Genomic DNA, 22,180 nt, shown 5'->3' on the forward strand with positions numbered 1-22,180 from the left:
ACATATCAATGGTTTTGATTTTTAAAATTTAGCAAATCAGATTAAGTTCTTCATTTTATGTTTAGATTATTTTCATTTTGATCCTTTTGAAAAATATTGTAATATCACTTTTGTTTTAGGTATCAGGGATCAGCTCAGAGATATTCAAACAGATAGAAGCGGTCGAGAATGACCACGATGCCTCCACTGCTGCTGCCCTCGAAGTAAGTATCATCATTTTAAAGTTAAGGGTAATGAGTTGGTAAAAATAAACGTCCCACAAAAAAATGAGTCTCTAATAAGGAAAAAGGATGATCGGTAATTGACGTCTGGATTGTATCACTACATCATATCCTAAGTCAAAAATTAAACATACAAGCATTTAAAATTTTTAAAAGCATATTTGTATTTCGATAAAAATTAAATGATGCTTACAAGTCATTTAATAAAACACAGATCACTGAAATTTTAAACCACTACATATGTATGGACAAAATAAAAACAATTAATACAATGGCTACTAAATTATGAAAAATGAATATTTATAAAATATTTTTAGTTTGCATATTATTCTGAACATGATTTTATAAAATTTAGAGGGAATAAATAAAAACAATGCGTTAATCAATATAATTCATTAAATATGTTCAATAAATAGAACTGATTATTAAAAATTGTGTCTACTTCTTGGCCTATAAAAAATTAATACGTGCATAACTTAATTGGATATGATTTTAGCTTAACTATATTGTATAGATTACATTGGTCTCTTTCTTCTACTCTTGGACATATACAGGGTGTTCCAGAACTATGGGATCAAACTTCTAGGGGTTGTTCAGTGCAACAGTAGAATCCATTTGAGTATAGGAATCCATGTCCGGAAATGTGTCACTACGCCACTACGGCCCTAAGACGCGTTTAAATTTAGAAAAAATATTAATTACCTAAACAGGATCTGATGCATTTATTTTTACCTTTTGTATATGATACCATCACAACAATTGTTTAAAATGTCTTCCTCCAACCTCAATACACCGATTTAAACGCCGCACATGATTTCAGCGGACTACACTAAAAATTTGATCCTCGTTTTGAATGATTTTAAATGCTGCTGTTATTCGTCCAATTAAGTCTAACTCTGATTCTACTGGAGTTTCGTAGACTAAAGACTTTACATGTCCTTACAACACAAAATCGAGCGACGTTAAATCGGGTGACCTAGGAGGCCAAGAAACTGCTCCACCTCTGGCAATCCAACGGTGCCCAAAACGCTGAGCCAAATACTCGCGTACTTGTACAGCAAAGTGAGCCGGCGCTCCATCACGCTGAAACCACATTTGCTATCTAACCTTTAGTAGATCATTTTCAAGGAGTTCTGGGAGAACTTCCTCCAAGAACATGGTTGTCAAACCTTAAACTCCCTTCAATAAAGAGACCCACAAATCGACAATAATCCCTACCATGTAGTGGGCTATGCTCATTATCAAACAAAAAACCCTCCACAGACTATACGTCTTCGGCGAACTACGTGCTGGCGAGACCGGTCACGCAAAAATTTGGTCACGGGCCATACAGGAATGTCCTCTCCTTCTGATGGGCAGTGACTGCATGGCTCCAGTGACTGTGGACTGCAAGCGATTCGTAACGCACATTGCAGGCAGAGAGGAGTGGCAGCATTCCAACAGACCTGCATTGCTAAATAAGGGGAACATCTGGTACACAGATGGCTCCAGAATGAATAACAAAGCTGAATCAGGGCTTTGTGATGGGATCCCACATACCAGTGGGGTATACTCGCTGAAGGAGCACGCCACTGTCTTCCAGGCCGAAGTATTCGCTGTATTAAAATGCAGGCTGCAGCTGCAGGGTCCAGCTCGTCTGGATACCTGGCCACGCAGGCCATGCAGGTAATGAGGAAGCCGACTCTCTTGCCAGACTGGCATCCGCGAATGTGCCGATGGGGCCGGAACCCATAGTTGGTATCGCCAAATGCGTTGCGGTCGCGTCAATGAAGGGTCTGCTGGACAAGTGGACTCACCGAAGATGGACTGAGTCTCTTGGTATGAGACAGGCCAAAGCGCACATAGGTGGGCCCTCTGCCTGTCTCACCAAAAATCTACTACGCCTAAAAAGACGCGAAATTCGGCTAGTGACAGGTCTTTTAACCGGTCACTGTCACTTAAGAAGCCATCTCCATACTATCGGTATTGCGGACAACCCGGAATGCTGATGGTGCTGTGAGGAGGATGAAACCGTTGACCATGTAGTCGGGGAGTGCCCAGAACTCACGCGCCGCGCGCCAGCTTCAAATACTTGGGTAACACTTTCAGTGTACCGAGTGACTTTAAGTCCTTCAGACCAGAGAGCTCTGGTAACCCCAGAGAGAGCTCTGGGCTCTGGTAACCCCCGGTGGGGTATGACGGGTTCATTAGGAGACCTATATGCACAACTGCCTTGGCAGCCCACTGTTTCGACATTTCAACCTTCCACATTACACTTAAAGCCTAGAATAAAAGTCTTACTAACATTAAATACAAGCTGATTGCAGATGCACCACTCTTTAATTTTGTGAAGGGCCTCTGCTATGAGAGATCTAACTACTTTCTAATCTTTGTTATGCCACAGAAATATAGTATCATCGGCAAACTGACCAACTAGTCCAGGCATTGGTAGAGAGCTTAAGTCATTAACGTTTAATATAATTAAAATAGGACCTAACACTGACCCTTGAGGTATATCACATTTAAGGTGTGCTATCCCTGAAGAAAATCCTGGTGCAATCACCCTCTGGGTGCGACCAGAGAGGTATGATTTCAATCACCTCAACGCCACTCTCCTAAATCCGTAAAAATCAAGCTTTAACAGCAGTATTCCATGATCCACACAATCGAATGCAGATTGGACAGATCACAAAACACCGCTGCTGCAGCCTCCTTGGAGTTCATAGATAGATACACACCTCCTAAAAATCTGAAAATGGCATGCTGCGCACCCTTAGATGACTGAAATCCATACTGATTAGGGGACAACACATTGTATTTGGTCAAAAAAGAGAAAATTATCTTTTTTGCAAGCCATTCAAAAACCTTGGAGAGGGTAGACGAAATTGATATGGGACGGAAGTTAGAGGGTTGGTCCAAGCTACCACCTTTATGAAGAGGGATAAACATAGTCTCCTTTAAACAGGATGGGAACTCGCCCTAAAGTAATGACTGATTGATTGCCCAAACCAAAGCACTTAAAGCGCTCGCAGGCAGAAGTTACAGCAGGCGTGAAGAGATACCATCGAAACCTGAAGACTTATGATTTTTCAAACACTGAATTGTTTCATGGACCTTGGTGGCATCTACAGGGTGAAAGCAGAATGATTGATTGATAGCAATCCCATTAAGATACTGCAATGGATCGCCGTCACTGAGAATTGCTTCCAATAACTTCTTAGCAATATTAGAAAAATAGTCATTGAAATCATCGGGCCCCAAGTCTGGTTCAACCAACCGCCGACGAGAAGACTGTGTGCATTCGTTAATGATTGACCAACATTCCTTCTGTCTGTTACTGGCCGAGTCTAAGCTCTCATTGTAATACAGTTCCTTTCTGACTTTCATCAGCCTATACATTTTACGATAATCGTGAAAATAAGACCAAATGAATTGATTGTCAATAAAATTGCGAAGTCTTGCTAAAAATCGCAAATTTTGGGCAGATGTTTTTATTCCCGCAGTGATCCATCGTTTTCGTCTCTTGGATTTAAGTCTAACCAAGGGAAAGCACATATTTTATCACGCAATGTATAATAAAAGGAAGAAAATGATTGAGGAGTAGCTTTAATCGTATTCCAGTTAACAGACAAAATGGATTGAGAAAATAAATTAAAATTGTTCCTACTAAATACTCTCCCAAGACGGCGATTAGGTTTGTTTTAAAAATCACCCGGAAATAGGACATACACACCCTCATAATCTGATATACCCACTGAGTGCACTGAACAGGTAACACTGTCCAAATTACTGCAGAAATAATCAATAGTGGTCGATAAAGAGGATGAAATACGAGTGAGTGCATTAAAATGCATGGTGAGTGCAAATGATTTGAAGATTCCGTCAACAGAAATTCTTTGCGGTAAGGAAACTTCTGAATAATTAATATTGAAATCTCCAGCAAGATTACACGCGATCTAATCTGTCAAGAAACAAATTGATATCCCCAGAGGGTGGGCGGTAAATACAAATAACAAAAACTCAAAAACCCGTTCAATTGCGGCATCACCAAACTTATCAACAGTTCAGACAAAATTTTGAAAACGTCTCCTAATTAAAACAGCAGTTCCTCCATGCAGAGAATGTTGTCTACAAGTAACTGACAGTGGTACATATTCATCAATACAAAAACATTCATTAGGTCTAAGCCAATATTCTGTTAATATAACAATGTCAGGAAAAATTAGCAAGCAGAAGTTGAAGCTCATCCACCTTATTCCGAAAGGATTGAATATTTAATAAAAATGCACTACAATGCTTTAATTCTGATATTGCAGTTGAATGAAAGGGAGCTTCAACCTCTACGGTTTCATCTATAAAAAAGAGTCAGAACCAGTTACACCCTCAAAGGCAGTTTCCAAGTTTTCCGCAAATATAGGTGATCTATTTAGCTTTGGATGCTTAGAATTATGCAATGGGTTTAAAAAATAATTTTTTATGTGACTATATAATATACAAGCCAAATCAGCAAAATTATTAGCATAATTGTATTTAAGTATTCGACTTAAGTCAATGTTGTTTTTACGGAAAGCTTTATGTAATGACAGATTGCTATTATATACAACATTGCAACTTGGTCCAAAACAAGGGCTTGTCATAACAAGGAATTTAGTGTTTTTACAGGGAATGATAAAATCGTTAATAATAGATGTAGGAGAATATGTTCCGTTCAACCACAAGATCACCAAATCGTTCTTTGTAAAATTGGAAGCAAGAGCTGAAGCAGTTAGTACCAAATCACGAGTGAAGCAACCAGGTTTTAGAAAACATCGAATGTTGTACATATATCCCATTTTGATACGTAAAAGCTTAAGAAACAATCTATTGTATTTTCCAGACACAAACTTTGGACGGAAATCATCATGTTTATTGATCTCAGTACGAATATTCCTGGAGCCTGTTGATACCACCTACTGAGTTTTCAAGAGCCCAATTTCCAAAAGGTGGCTTTTTTTCTGCCTCTAAAACTCTTATAGAACTCGCCATCTCTTTATTAATAAAAGAATACTCATCTGCATCTCTTTGTAGCAAAGAAATTTGATCTTTATATGCTTAAACAGCCTTGATCGTTGCTCTACTTTTTTGTTCCACCCTTTTCATCTTGTCATATTTTGTAGTCTTAATCCGTCTTATTTTTCTTTAGGCGTTCTTCTTTTCCTGCTCCGTATTTTGTATCTTATATCTTTCTATTCTTAAAACTTCTAACAATAAATATGAATGAAACTTTCTTTATAAATAACTTCTGATCAGTGACTTTTGTCATTTATTCAACTCGAAAAAAAAAACATAATTTCGTATTACGGTAACGAAAACCTAATTTATACTCTGAAGTTCAAATAAAAGAAAAAATCCTGACCGCTACAGCAGTGCAGTCAAGTAATAATAATTATATTTTACCGTTGATTGAAGAGGCGAGAAGATACGCATATTTACGGGCAAAAACGTGACCCAAAAAGCGCGCGGCGGGTAGATGGCGCCACGCTCAAACGCGCGCGGAAATCTTTTTGCCGTTTGTGTCTCATTATTGTTTAGCGGAGCTCGCCAGCATCGTCTAAGGGAGTTTTTGCATGTTTCGCGTATTATTTTGTATTATTATTGTTTTGAATTATGTCAAATTCAAGCAAAATTAACGAGTGTGCTTATCGGGGATGTACTAATACTAGGAAGAGAAAAAACAATTCTCTTAGTTTTTTGAAAATTCTTTTAGTTTTTTTAAATGGGAAACTGAAAAATACCAGCAAACGAGAGAAAAACAAACTTCTAAGAAGCCGCATAGCAAAATACGTATCATATCTAATCAATGACTGAAAATTAAATTTTGCCTCTTCAGTCAATGTTTAAACAAATAAAATAAAAAATATTGATAAAGATTGTTTAAATAATCTTTATATGTAAATACTTTTACTACCATTTATTTATGATTATTTCGTTATGTAAAATTTTCTGCTAAAAATATATACGAGCCCCATCTTATTTCAGTTGGCCCGCTAAGTAAAAAATGAATTTATTATTCTTTTATCGAATCTTTATTCCACAATATTACAATACCAAAAAGTATCTCATATAAACATTATGTGTTATCTCTAAAATTAGATTTTGGTTGATTGATAAATTTTTGAATCATATTTTAAATAGTAGAAATAAATTTCTTGTTTCTATTTTTTATTTTATTTTAACTCTTTAGGCATATACAAGGGTTCTATTCTTTAGGTCTGAAATCCACTAGCAAGAAATTTGGGATAGTTTTAATCAGGGGTAGTATCAGAACTTAATAAACCCCATGCCTCAAAGAATTGCGACTGTTATAAAAAATAAATATATGTTCAATATAAATGAGTTTACTTTCCTATTTTGTTGTGTTTATAGAGTAAGTAAAGCTTATTATTTGTTTAAAACTATATAACACTATAAAATTTTTTTTTTTTGAGGGTATAAACAGAAATTATTAAGAATTTTCAATTGGGCCAACTGAAGTGGGACGGGGCTCGTATGTTATGAACAATGTTATTACATGGCGATTATTCATAATGTCCAATGCCCGGGCAATTTAAGAAATATGATGCTATTTATCAAACCAGAATATTAACCCAAAAATAATCCAATTTTACCATTTTCTTTGGTTGGATATATAGGGTTGGATTGTTTTTGGGTTATGTATGCTGCTTATGTATTTTTGAAATCAATTATTTTCTTGGGTATTGGTAATTGTTAAAACATAAAATTTATCTTGCTTTAACATATAATTTTAATAACGTTTCGGTCTTCATATTCTTGACCTTTATCAAATCTACAATAGACATTTTTAGATTTAAAAAAAACACAGTTTACTTACAAACAAAGTTTTCAGCTAAAAACTTACCCTATAAAACATAAAAGTCAATCTAAAGGTGAGTAACATATACAGGGTGTTCCGTTGATCATGTTACAAACTTCTATGGCAGATAGAAAACGTCAGAAGAAAAACAAAAGTTCATTTAAACATGGGTCCGGAAAAGCTTCCTCAGGGAGCTAGAGCTCTTTGAAAATAACCTTTAAAAACTAGTTTTTTTTTAAATAGCTCTGGAACTACTTTAGCTACCGCAATCAATTTTGGGAGGTAAATTATTGTTAGTACGTTTATTCTTTTGAACCTACTAAATAAAAAAAATATTTACCAGGGGCTTCAGAATCAGGGGAGTATTTGGTAAATTTGGGCCCATTTCTTTAAGGCTTTAATTTCTGCCCCAACATGGTTTGGACATTAGATTATGATGTTCCTATACTTTTTACATAAAAAAAGGTGCTCTTAGTAAAAGTCGGTAAATATCACCGTTTTTGTGGAAATTGACTAAAACCAAACTAAGATGCTGTATCTTGAATTAATTATTTTAATAATAATAATAATGCTAATTCATTGCCACTGTCAGTATTTTTTAAATTTGTCACTGTCAGTATTTTTTACATGATATTAATTCCCTTTTTATTACGGTTAAGTAATGGATTACACTTTTGCTGAATACGCCGATATGCTTTTAATTTATGAGGAAGTTCGATGTAATGGTAGAGCTGCTTCTGGACTATATGAAGAGTGGTTTCCCGAAACGCGAATCCCAGCTCACACACTTTTTGAAAGGGTCAATCAACGGCTCAGGGAGACTGGCTCTGTTAAAATAAAACGCCAAGATAATGGCGCGCAAAGGAACATCCGAATCCCGGATTTTGAGGAAGAAGTAAATCTCGTACACATCAGTAAATACTCGAGCAGTTGCTGATGCGATGCATGTAAATCATGTTAGGGTATGGAACATTGTTAATGAACAGCTTCTTCGGCCCTACCACCTGCAAAAGGTGGAATCATTAGGACCCAATGATTTTAGGCCCCGCGTGAATTTTTGCCAGTGGTTTCTTGACCGGTGTACAGAAAAACCTCAATTTCCAAAATATGTCATTTTTACTGACGAGGCTTTATTTAAAAAAGAAGGCATTTTTAATTCTAAGAATAATCATGTGTGAAGTGAGGAAAACCCTTGGCGGATGATGAATACCCATGGTATTCATTTTAGCAGCTATCAACAAGTTTTCGGTCATTTGTGGGCCGGCATTGTTGGAGAACGCTTAATTGGTCCAATTATGTTGCCTCCTCGTTTAACGGGAAATATTTATTTAATTTTTTTAAGAAATGTACTGCCAGAACTATTAGATGATCTGCCCTAATATACGACAGAACTTATGGCTTCAACACGATGGAGCGCCAGCTCATTTTTCACTTATTGTCCGCGAGTTTATAAATGAAAATTTTGGAAGGCGCTGGATTGGCCGCGGAGGCCCTGTCACCTGGCCAGCGCGCTCACCAGATTTGACACCCTTAGATTTTTTTCTTTGGGGGGCATATGAAAAGTCTCGTATATGAAACTCCAGTCGAGTCAGAAGAAGACCTGGTGGCCAGAATTTCCGCACCTGCTGAAGTAATTCAAAGCACGCCTGATATTTTTAACCACGTCAACCTTAATATGGTGCGTAGATACAATAAATGTATCGATCGTGGCGGCCGGCATTTTGAGCAATTTATATTTTAAGTTTATTTTTGTAATACCAATTTTTAATAAAATTTGTTTACGTTTCTAAAATTGTTAATTTGTTGGTTTTTTAGTACACTTAAAATCATTTAAACATTTTATGCCTCAAGGTAATTAAAGTGACAGTTAATTAATTTGAGTACCAATTTAATAAAGTGGCTACCTTAACTTTTTTTAAACATTTATTTTATATTTACGCCAGGTCTTTTTTTTTAATTGTTTATTAATAATAATAGATAATTCATTTTTGTATCTCATAACTTGCTTTTCGTCAATTTTCACAAAAACGGTGATATTTATCATTTACTGACTTTTACTAAGAGCACCTTTTTTATGTAAAAAGCATAGGAACATCATGATCTAATACCCAAACGGGCAGAAATTAAAGTCTTAAAGAAATGGGTCCAAATTTACCAAATACTCCCCTGATTCTGAAGCCCCTGGTAAATATTTTTTTTATTTAGTAGGTTCAAAAGAATAAACGTACTAACAATAATTTACCTCCCAAAATTGGTTGCGGTAGGTAAAGTAGTTCCAGAGCTATTAAAAAAAAACTAGTTTTTAAAGGTTATTTTCAAAGAACTCTAGCTCCCTGAGGAAGCTTTTCCGGACCCATGTTTATATGAACTTTTGTTTTTCTTTTGACGTTTTCTGCCATAGAAGTTTGTAACATGATCAACGGAACACCCTGTATATGTTTTTAAGGTTAATTTTTTTCAAGGTATTTTTTTTTAATTTATAAGCCGTAGGCCCAAAAGCTTAAAACACTTTACCATATGTATATTTTTGCACATTGTATAAAAAATAACAGCCTCTGGTTCTGCCGAAATGTAGGCAAACTCTATAATATACTGTACTTTTAAAAATAAGCAAAATTATATTACTTATATTACTTATTAGATTTTATACTTAAAAATTAGAAAAAAAAAACAAAATATGAAACTAAACCTTTCAATATTTTCTCCCAAATTTATGCTATGGAATATGCGAATATGTCCTCAAACAGAAATAGCGCAATGCGAAAACTCCCATTTCTCTGCGATATTATGTCTCGTAATTTTTAATACCAAGGCTGCCAAGCGAGTTTCATCATTCCTACGTATGGGGGCGCCACCTCTTAGCTTCTAAATTGCTAGATAAAGCAAAGAACGGCTGGCTGCCGCGGTCACGAAATTTTATACAGTATTTGCGCATCTTTTCCCTTTTCAATCAACGATTTTACTTACTACGTGCGCTGCCTCGCAGTTTATTAAAATTATGCAAAACCAAAAGTTTATTTCGTGCTAAAATTACATTTCGTTCGGCTAGATATATTGCGGTTTCATCAGCGGTCCTCGGAGCTTGTTATAGTTTCGAAAACGTGAGAAAATGAAACGTGGATGCGCTTGATTTGTATCCAATCATTTTATTGTCTAGAGAATTTCAATATGTGAATCTTAATTGATATTTTTTCCCGTCCGACAATACATATTAAATTGAGTTATGACTTTGCGGCATTAGATATTGATATTTTAATTTTTTAATAATAGAGTTAGTACATATATTTGTTTATTGTGATAGCCACAAACGAACTATTCCTCATTAGAATGTAGAAAGCATAACCTCCTTCCTTAATTAAAATAATTCTAAACATGTAACAACTTCTCGAGCAATAGTAGAATTTTAATTATGACAATTAAATTTTGTCCTAACAAGGAGACGCTAATGAAAATATCAAGATCTTCTATCATTCAATCATAGCAACAACCTTTTTTTATGCTGTAACACAAAAGAGGATATAAAGCAGAATAATCTTCAATCATCAATTGGCGATCCTAATAAAATAGACATAAAGAAGGTTTACACATCAGTCCTCTACAATCCACTGTAGAGCCATTTATCAAAAGGCAACAGCTAGATGACTCTTAGGACCTCTAATACTGCAAGGCAGTGAAATTCCCTTGTTGAAAGTTAAATACATGATGGGAAATTAAACTGGAACTAGCATTTGGATAAAACAATCAGACGTTCGGAAATCATCTATATGATAGCTAGGTGAATACATGGGGCTAGAATACTACTACAACTTCAGCCAGTAGAATATAATAACAGGCAATTCTATTTAACAGGAGAAATTAACAAGTTAAATACTCAAGCGAAGAAAAAACAATAATCAAAGTGATTATTGTTTTGACCTATTTTATTTTAACCATTTATTTGTTTTAACCATTGAGATAACCTACAGAGTCACAAGATGACCTACCTACTGAAACCAAATAAGCTGTGAGACTATAACCATGTTAACCGTGTAAAATGTTTGTAGGTTCTGGGACGCAGTGGTGTCCATGAAATAAGAAAACACCTTCGGCTCCTAGAAATGAATCTGCTACCAGAACCTGCACTGGAGGTGCCAAAAGGTAGTAGCGCAGAAAAATGTGACCCTGGGTTAAGAGACAATAGCAAAATCACCGAACAGAAATGCGACTCTTAAACAGAGAAAACCTATTTATGAAATGTTTAATAAACGAATAAACCTTTTAGTTTTAAGAAAGAACAAATGGCAACTAAGAGACGCCTAAATTTAATTAATGTGTGTAATGGAAAATTCGGACGGAGAGAATCAGAAACGGTAAGTAATCAATAAGCTGAATACAATAAGTCCATTGCAGACTCAGATGCACTCGTCAATGAAAGCCGGGCGAGCTTTATTAAGGAAAAAGAGGTTAATAAAATGGCCGCAAAAGTTACTCTGCTTAAAATCGAATTTAGTCACAAATTCAGCACGAAAAAAGGATTTCGATTGCAATTGTGTAATTATGAATAAACCATAATTTATATATATCACAAATAATTGTGATATAGTCGGAGTAATATTATACCTAAGAGAAAATAGAATATATATTAAAAGGGTCAGAAAAATTTAGTAGTTAATTGAAAACCATGGTAAATATTATTAACTGCCCAAAATTCAAGTGACTCAGAAAGAGGTGAAGTCAGAATGCTGTTTTATACTCCTTTGGTGACCAGATAATAGAACATTTAGTTTAAGACTATTAATCCTACACCACTTCGCCATCCTGCAGAATTCAGTTTCTGATTAAATAATTCTGAAAACGTTCGTCATTTGCAAATTTCCCAGCCACAACCGAAACCACATTTCATTGAATATATAATTATTAACTCTGATGAGTGTGTGCATCCAGATAAAAAGCTATAATTGCTTATAAAACTACTTTTGGACAAGGTTTTCACTCAATCAGAAAGTTTCCGATGTGATGCCCATAACTGTCGAATGCCCACAAAAAGTCTACGTTGACGGTTTTAACCTAAGTGGACTTCTCGAGAGCATTTGACAGATCATATTGGTAGGTACCTAGGTTTGGTGTTAGTCTAGTCTAGACAAAGCCATGGTGGTAATTAGCAAAGATTTTTTTTTTAAATAGGCTGTTTAATAGTTTGGGAATTTCAAACTAGAGCGCATATCTCTGTATTCAGAAATGTCATATTTTTCTCTACCTTTAAATAAATTTTTCAGAAAACTGGCTTTACAGTATCTGGAAAAATGCCAAACTTAAAGTGAATTAGAGTAAAAAATCAACAACTATACAGATTGGTCGTAAAGTAAGGAATAAATTCAATATCTCGTAAAAAGATTTTTTTTTAAATCGCTCGGACCTGTTGATTTTATTAATTTTCGGGGCATATTTTGCGAAAAAAATTATACAAAAAAATATCTCAAAAAAGCTTCGCTAAATTTTTTCTTTCAAATTGCATTTTAATTTTTTTTTTTGCATTTTTGGACTGCCCTTACAATTCTACGTTTTGGAGTTATTCTCATTTAAAATTTGAACATTGAAAAGAGGTTATAAAGAAAACGACAAATAAAATAATTTTTAAAATGTTTATTCTATCGAAAACCAACTTTTGTAAATTAAAAAATAATTTTATTTCAGCAAATGTTCAAAATATCATCCGTTAGTCAACTGACAATAGCCTAATCGATCTACAAATTCCTGCAGCACATTTCGAACCATTTCGGGCATTATACGACGTATTTCTTGACGGATGTTAAGTTTTAAATAATCTAGATTTGCCGGTTGGCTTTTAAATGCCTCTCCTTTAAGGTATCCCCATAAAAAAAGACTAGTGGTGTTAGATCGGGTGATCTTGGTGGCCACTTAATAACACCACTCCTTCCAATCCACCTGTTTGGAAAAGTGTCGTGCAAATAAGTTCAAATTTGCACGTGTGGCAAATCCGGACGTTGTATCTCGAGAAAAAGGGTAGCCAGATGTGGAACAAGTACCCCTTATCTCATCTGTTAAATTTTCTTTAAAGAAGAAAGGCTTGATAATAATGTTACCAATAATGCTAGGCTACACGTTTATTTTTCGTTTGAATTGTGTATGTCCTTTTCTTATCCAGTGTAGACTTACATCGGACAAGTCCCGATAGTTAAGGGTATTTACACCAAGCAGGAACCAACCATTCAAGCAGAAAGTGGCTTCATCGGAAAAAAGTATGTCTTCACTAAATTTGGATTTTCTAAACACATATTTTGCAAAAGTTTAAAATTCAAGTCGCCTCTCAAGAGTTCTTAATGAATTTGCATCTTATAAGGGTGGTATTTATTATAAAGCTTTTCAAAGCTTTTCAAATACACCCTGTAAAATTTTTTTTTTTGCAAAATATGTCACAAAAAAAATAAAATCGAGGGGACGAGCGACTTAAAAGAAAATTGGGAGATATTGATTTTATTCCTTACTTTACGACTACACACAGAAAAATCCCGATGGATTTTTTCACATTTTGTTGTGTAAAAAAAAATGTTTAATTTTAATACACAATTGTTAGATAATATCTCACAGTCCTGTATAAAAATTCTCAGGCATTTTGTATATGTTTTAATGTGTATATTTTAAACAATTATTGCATATTAAATTAATACACCATAAGTGGATATTAATTATTAAGATAATGTGTATAAATATTCCACATTTTTTTTTTAAATCCAATGCAGTTTGGTAAAAAATCTAATAACCAAGTATATTTTTACTACAATTTTTAATTATTTTTTTATTCTGGCTTGTGTTGATTTTATTTACAATTGTGTAGAATAAAAAAGATTCTTGCTAATAGCCCTTCACAATTATAGAATTTTGAACTATGTATTGTGTAGTTATAATACACAATTGTGTATAAAGGATACGCGCCCGACGCCCTTGTCTTTGCCGCTAGAACTTCGTTGTTAGCGTCAATGTTGCCAGATTCAATATTAAACAGTTGTAAAAAAGGTATGCATCAAAATTTGCAGTCGATTTAAAGTTGTTAATTGAAAATGATTTAATAGGATATTTAAAAATAAGCCCAATCAGCATAAGTTCTAATTTTATTTATTTAAATAATATCGTGATAATAACACGCGTAAGGAAAAAGGAAACGTAACTTTTTTAATTGGCGGTGTAAACTTGTAATATACATTTGATGGCAGCATTGCTATAATTCCCAGTGCCACAGGTGTTCAACTGTTCATTCTTCAGTCCTCAATCGGCCGGCATTAATTTGTTTTAAGGGTTTTTCGTTTCGTTAAGTGTTAAAATTGCATAATATTTTTTTGAGTTGCATATTTTTAAGAGTGTATCTTGTTCGTGTATATTAAGTTGTGTCGTTAACTTAAGCTTTAATTATTCTAAAACGTTTTCTGTGTGTTCTGCTTCAATAAATATTGTCATTTAGAATCTAGCTACACAACAGTTACCTCATTTCTGCACTCACAGATTGACTTACCTATGACATATCAGAGGCCTATAAGTTCTAGTATATTCGTCAGGTATTTGTTAGCCAATAATCCTAACTTGTAAAGTTTCGACAATGATATCTACCATCAAGCGAATGCATTTTTCGGTTCACCTGGGCATGCTTTTGAATCCTAAGGTATATTATCCAAAGCCACCGGTAGAGCATCGCTCAGATATTCTAATTAAAAGAGCATCTTAAGGAGATAATTAAATTTTAGTAAGCTTCATCTGTTTCGCCCTAAACCGGAGCATCATCAGGCTCACAAACGCAAAGACAAAAACATTTTCCATTTTCAGACATAACCATTTTCTTAGCAACACAAAGGAACTTGTGGTGACTGCTGTATCTGAAAGTTCTTTATTTAAAAATAATTCAGCCATTTATCTAAGTCTACAAATATTGATTTTAGTTAAATTTAAAGCAATTGTAGTTCAATTTATGTGTAGATTACATCACTTAGTATTATTTTCTTCAATCCTGTAGTATCTACAACAATATCGGCGTGTTGTCAGCAAAAATAATAAACTCTCTGGAGATGCTAAGGTCACCAGAGTCATTAATGTTTAATAGGAATCATATAAAGACCAAAAAGAGCCGTCTGGTACTGAAAATCGTAATAACAAGTATCGAAAAATTTACTCCTGAATACACCACTTCCTCACATTAATTATCAATGTAGAATTAGAACCAAGAATGAGGCAAACCTAAGTCAGATCTGTTAATTGATGCAACTCACTAGTTTTTTATCCCTCATCCTATTTAGGTTTCCTTTATTAAGTCTTGGGAAATTCTATCACTTGAGTGGCGGAAGCCTTTTTTATATCTTCCTCTTAAGATGAGGTAATCCACAAAATTAGGATAACCGATAAACCGATCCCTGGTTCTTTCCAGTACTGAACAGTCACATAGAATATGTATTAATTGATCCGTGTTCTATAGTGATTATTATATCTATATTCTAATTGTATTCTACCTCCATGTATATTCCTCATATCTCTAGTCTAATATCTACCAAGCCTTAATCTGGAGTGATTTACTCCAATTGGGGTTTTTCAGTGTTTCTTACATAATCTTCTAATGGTATATTTTATGCTTTTTGTAAAGTGCGGTTTGAGCGCTTTCACATTTAAGACCTGGCAAATGTCTTTTTAGGCAACATACTTCGGTAGTCTGTCTGCCTTTTCATTCCCTTTAAGATCCATATTCATATTAGGGAGATTATATTCCTGCCATGAACTAAAGTAGGCATTCGACATATTAGACGGTAGGAAGATTAAACTTGGGAATCACTAAAGAAGATATTAGGCAAGCAGCAAATACACTCTGCAATTCGTTAATAGAAACTGAGAGGGCATCAAGAGCTCGCAGTTACGAGAGGATTCATTGCTGGGTTTTTTTGTACTTTTTAATATCAAAAATGATTTTGCTAATGTCCTGTGTTTTTTTAGAAAAACCTAAAGAGCCATTGTTGGGTGTATTTTTGAGATAAGACAAAGAATCAAATTTAAATAATAAATTGTTTATTAGGTTATTTACTGTTTCGTTATGTTGTAATAAAATGTGTTTATTTAAAGTGTTCTGGCACAAGTTACTTTATTACAAAGTAGTCTGAAAAAGCGAACTATTTTGACCTCTAAAATGTCTTCAGATAAATCTCATGTATAACGAGTATTTTGGCTTGCAAACAAACTGCATGAATAATAAGTCATATAGTCAATAAAGACGTATATAGCATATGAATAAAACGAAATATAAATTCAAGGGAATAATGATAATTCTCGTACTTACCATGAGATCTCGTGCTAAAATATGGGATGCTCTGGTATCTAATTGTAATAAATATATATCGGTTTTCAATTAATATTAAGGTTTTGCTATGACTTCATTTTTTTCTTTAGAAATCTTATTACCTAGCTACGATATTTATTGCAAGTATAAATATTTATTACAATTTTTTGAATGAAACTTAGAACGCGAAAATTTTTCTTAGATAGTAAATACTGTGGTAAATCAGGGATTTAATGTTTAGCTCTGTTTTTTAATCAACTATAGGTTCTAAAAACCCTCAGTCAATCAGACATACGAACATTTTTCTCAATAAGGCTTAAAATACATAAACTTTTTATTATTTACTTATATTCTTTAAAAATGACCAGGGTCTTTAGCTACTTTTCCACGGGAATTCTAATGAAGCGTTATAAAAAGGCCTACAATTAGCCATCTAAACTAAAACTAAGTATGCTCTTGTTCCATCATATTTCACAAATAGCGGGGCGACTTAATTAATTTTTTAGGTCGTTTGGTTTAAAAGTTTTGCGTTCCCTTTCGCCATTTCCATTTCGAGGAGGCTTAAAAGCGTCCTACCCTGCTTTTATGAAAAATCTATGCGGCAGGATTTGCATTATTTTGTGTCGCTTATGACGACGTACAGTAGCCGGAGCTTTATTCTAATTAGAGAAGAATTTTAGATGTAACAGACCTATTTCGGAATGTTTGAGTTGGGGTTGGCTTGTTTTTGTGTTGAAGGTTTGATTATTTCAAGGGTGTTAATAATACTGAACTAATATGAACCTAATACACCTTTGTGAGCTTTAAATGGTGCGTCTAAATAGAGGAGTCTTACATATACTGAAACTTCAAAAATATTTTTTAGATTTTTTTTAGTTTTGATCGAAGACTTTTACAAATAACTATCGTTGATACTCCTTAAGAGACCTTAAAAAGATGAGGAAAATAGAATGAACTTTAATGACCAAAAAAATTTGGTAGGTGGGCAATAAATAGAACACTCTTAGCAGAATTCAATACTCACATCAGCGAGGAGAAAAGAGCTTCATGGAGAAAATATTGTGAGGAACTAAAAAGTATCCTTAACTCTGGAGTCAAGGTACTCACTAAAGAACAAGACACAAATACTATAAACGCAATTCCATAAAAAAACTAAAATTATACACTTACAGAAAGAGATACTCTTACTAAATTATTTCGGGTTTACTTTTTCTTACGGAAGACACTAGTACACCAGGGCTAACACTATGGTACTCGAGTATTACGAGTAGCACTAGTGCTATGAAGTCAGCGGATATTTTTCTTAAAATTCTGCAAGTTTTAATGTTCGGGAAAGACGTGCTTTGGAAGTTGATTCCAAAGACTTCTCCATAAAAAGGAGTCTCGATAGAGCGACGTTCTAGACGTCTGCAGATACACTCGATATTCATGAGTCGTATATTCATCTGCCTGTTGAGTAGATCTTGTGTGTATAGGTGGAATGAATGGGTCAGTTCAAAAGAGCATTTACCGTGATGGTATGGATAAAACAGAGTAAGGTTCGCCCCTTCCTTCTATGCGCCAAACTCTCCAAGGCTCTAGTTATCTCTGGATATCCTATAAGATGTTCGGCTCTCTTCTGGACTGAATCAAGCAGCTTTAAAGTGTATTTGGGTGCAAATCTCCATATGTAAGAGCAATACTTAAGAGGAGGCATCATTTTTTCTAAATACAGCAGCATAAGTAAACCGAGGTGCGTTATGCATCATTTGATTGAGCGATTTGAAGACGAACATCAATGTACTGTCATCAGCAAAGCTGTAAATTTTATTAGATGCCGAGAAGGTTGTTGATCTACAACAGGAAGAGGATAGGGGATAAGATGTATCCCTGAGAGACACCAGCCTTAATTTGAAATCTCTGCGAGGTGTGTCTAACAACGACAACCTAAATCTATCGGTTCTCAAAGAAGCTTTTAAATCAAGCAAAGAGAGTTGGTGCCATATCATAAGAATATAGTTTATTTAAGAGAATTTTCATTCCAGGCCGTATCAAATACCTTTGAAATGTCCAGAGCTATTGCATGGGATACTGACGATCGCTAATGATGATGGTGGATTCCTGGTATTGCAAAATTTGCTGGTTGACACATTTTTTCATTACCTTAGCAGTTGCCAAAATTAAAGTAATCGGACGGTAATTCATTGGCGAGTAGAGTCTTTTTTCCTTTTTTGGGTATCGGTTGAATCCGCACAAGTTTCCAGTCTCCAGTAAACAGAGCTCTTCTGTATGAAAGAGAATACAATTTGCATAACGGTGGTGCACCGCTCTTTTTTTTTAATACTATTGGCGGTATTCCATTAGTATTTAAGCCTTTCTTGAAAAAGTTGGTGGTGTATTGCCTTGTTGGACTAAAGTAGAGTTTAATGCGAACATCTGATCCAACAAGTATGCCTTTTCTATTACGGTTATTGCAATGAAACCATCTTCACTTGTCAATGGGGGAATTTTTGAACTACAAAACCTGCTATGAATGCTGCGAATGAACGATAAGCACATTTTTACAAATTTACTGGCTCTGACCTTGTCTCTTCTTCTTGAGGAACTGGCTTTAATAACCCAAGGAAAGTTTAATATAAAACTGGGAGTACAGCGGACCGGATATAAAAATAATCCACTCAATTTGACAGTACATTAAAGAATCTGAACAATCTTTGAGGATAAAACACTAAAAATGATATCGGACCACATGGTTTCCCGATCTAGGTTATGTTAGGTTGAGTGTTTGTTATGATTCCACTGCGACCTTAGGTCCCTTATGGTATCTGTTACCTTCGCGTCCTTGTTACGTCGTGTATGAAAGCCTTTTCATAGTGCTTTGCTTTGTTATGCACCAGGCTTGTGATTGTGTGTTTTGCTATATTATAGGCAATGCCTAAAGCTGATTCTGGACCCAGCAGGTTGGATTCTGCCACTTTTTTGGATAGCTTGTCAGCCTCCTCATTTCCTGTAAGCCCAGCATGTCCGAAATCCATGTTAGAATAATTTTGTTCCCTTCCCCAAGCAGTATGAGCTCGTTTTTGCAGCATATTGCTTTAGATGTGCAGGAGATTCTAGCGCTTTTAGAGCCGCCTGACTGTCACTGTAGATTTTGATGGTTCTCTTTTCCAGTTGCATTTGGTGAAGCATTTTGCACAGATTTCAGTGGCAGGTACTTCCACTTGAAAATTGATGAGGAAAATAGATATTTCTGTCCTTGGGTTAGTTTCTCCTATATTCAAAATTTCCCGATCTAATTTTGATCTTTTGAAGTTGCGTATCAAAGCAGAAAAGAGTAGAACGAGAGCGCCTGCAAGACTCGTAGGAATTTAACACACATATGATCTGATACACAGATAGATTAAAGACTGAAGATGGCGCAAGAGTTCGAATTTCTTGGGAAAAAAAACAGAGGATATTCTATTTTTTAGGGAATCTTGCATCGGCCTTCCGCAAAAAAGTCTTGATAGTACTCAAATGTGCAGGAGACAATAAAAGAAAAGCCTACAAAAATAGGCGGATCCTATTTTTATCTGACAGCTAGGCACCCTTAAAAATCGTAACAATTTAACACCTCTGTATGTACCGGAATACAACTGTGTATTAAGAAATGAGAAAGCGGATGTACCTGCTAGAAGAGGATCTGCTAGTCTCTTTATCGCCAGAGACCCTCTAAACAGCACGGCAATTAAAGGACTCCTTAATACAATTGGTTTGTACAACCGAGAACTGACATGTAGTTTTACAAAAGGAAACCAGAAGCTGTACGAGACATAATCTGTGCTTGTGACGCAGAACGCAACAAATATTCAGGAGGATATAATTACTATACCCAGAAGAACGCAGCAAAAGATCCGTATTGCAAGGCAGCGAAGTATTACGTTGGCTAAAATAGAGAAGCAATGGGGTGAGCACAATAAGTCTAATATAAGCTAAGGTACCTTCAAGAGTGAAAGCTGGACGAGCCCCAGAAAGGAAAAAAAGAAAAAAATTGCTACTCGTAGACGCAGACGTTTCCCCAAAATTAATAATAATTTCTTTCACAATAAAAATCGAGGTCTCTACCGAAATACTTGAAGGTTTGTTTTCTTTAAAGCCCTTCACCAAACCCGTCCTCGATATTTGCCTAAAACTGAGAAGTTCTTCCTAGAAGGCATTAGTAATATTCAGCAAGAAACGCAGCCAAGGCCACACATCACGCTTAACCATGTCAAGCAGATCGTAAGAATAGTGAAAAAAATAATGTCAAAGGGCCTACAAGCCACCACTGAAAAATTTCAGGTTATCCTTCCTGCACAATTCATGTCGGACCTTCCCATGAAGAAGATAAGCTAGGCCTTTCAATTCGCCGCTGATACAGTCGTTACAATATTAGCTTAGAAGAGGAGAGACTTACTATACCCGAACCTGCAGAGCTAGCTGAACTAGTGAGTGACATGGAAGGACCCGGACTACACATCGACAGAAAATGCAAGCGATTATTTTTACTAAAAGCAAATAACCCCCCTTAAGTGGAAAGATGCGTTTGTTCTTTGAGCCAAACTTATCAAGTGCTTAAGAGATTTCCATTTCGACTAATGCCTGACCTGGGCACGATATGCTCACATACATCGAACACGCATCTTCGCCAACTGTACGCACTCCTTTATTACATAAAAGCCTTGCTTCAATCACCCCGCTAAGGACTAGGCTCAGTATTTAGAGGGTGTATTTAAGGCAAATCATTATTTGAAATACTGCGCAAGACCATATCACCAAACTCAATAGACAATAAGTTACGACTGAGAAATACAGGACAACCTTCTCATTAAATAGTCAAACGTGGCAAGCGGTCACTCAGGAGGGACACATCTCGTGAGAGTGGTGCACAACATACACAGATTTGCCACAGCTCGCCAACTGAAGCACTCATCGCAGCGACCATGGAACAGTTACGAATATTTCACCGTTTGCTTTGGCAGAATATGAGGAGCCTCAAGAAAACTCATTGCTTTTAGTCCAGCAAGTCACGTTATGATAAGAAAAATTGATTTTTTAATTTAAGATAACGTTATGATACGTCATGTCACTATCGATCATGATAGTTATTGACTTACTTCCTCGAACTATAATGAGAGGAAAATAGCGAAAAAGAATTTTTGGCCACTGACACCAAGTTGGAGTTTCATTCTTTATAAAAAGGTAAGATTGCTTAAAATGATTTACTTAATACGACGACTTATGACTTTTAGGTTTTTGAAAGATTTGGCACGAACACTTCGGTACTTCAGTAAATAAGTTCGGATCTACTAAGACATCCCTTTGGGGAAACGTCTGCGTCTACGAGTAGCAATCTTTTTTTTCTTTCTGGGGCTCGTCCAGCTTTCACTCTTGAAGGTACCTTAGCTTATATTAGACTTATTGTGCTCACCCCATTGCTTCTCTATTTTAGCCAACGTAATACTTCGCTGCCTTGCAATACGGATCTTTTGCTGCGTTCTTCTGGGTATAGTAAGTATATCTTCCTGAATATTTGTTGCGTTCTGCGTCACAAGCACAGATTATGTCTCGCACAGCTTCTGGTTTCCTTTTGTAAAACTTCATGTCAGTTCTCGGTTGTACAAACCAATTGGATTAAGGAGTCCTTTAATTGCCGTGCTGTTTTTTTTTCTGGATTTAGTAATTCTGAAATTAAAATAAATCCACTTAACATAGATCCTTTTGTAACTGCGAGCTCTAGATGACTTACCAGTTCTTTTCAGCGAATTTAAAAATCTTCTTAGCGGCTTCCAAGTTAAATCTTCCTACCGCTCAACCTTTGTA

The 22,180-nt window shown here is 35.4% G+C and overlaps 1 protein-coding gene across 1 annotated transcript in view; it reads left to right on the forward strand.

Moving 5' to 3' along the window:
- Positions 1-22,180, forward strand: part of LOC126746611 (rho GTPase-activating protein 100F) — a 358,577-nt gene that overhangs the window by 219,541 nt on the left and 116,856 nt on the right. The window contains 1 exon segment of the mRNA XM_050454928.1: positions 120-203. Within this exon segment, the coding sequence (XP_050310885.1) occupies positions 120-203 (84 nt within the window).

This window comes from Anthonomus grandis, chromosome 17 (assembly GCF_022605725.1).
Source record: "Anthonomus grandis grandis chromosome 17, icAntGran1.3, whole genome shotgun sequence".
Lineage (NCBI taxonomy): Eukaryota > Metazoa > Arthropoda > Insecta > Coleoptera > Curculionidae > Anthonomus > Anthonomus grandis.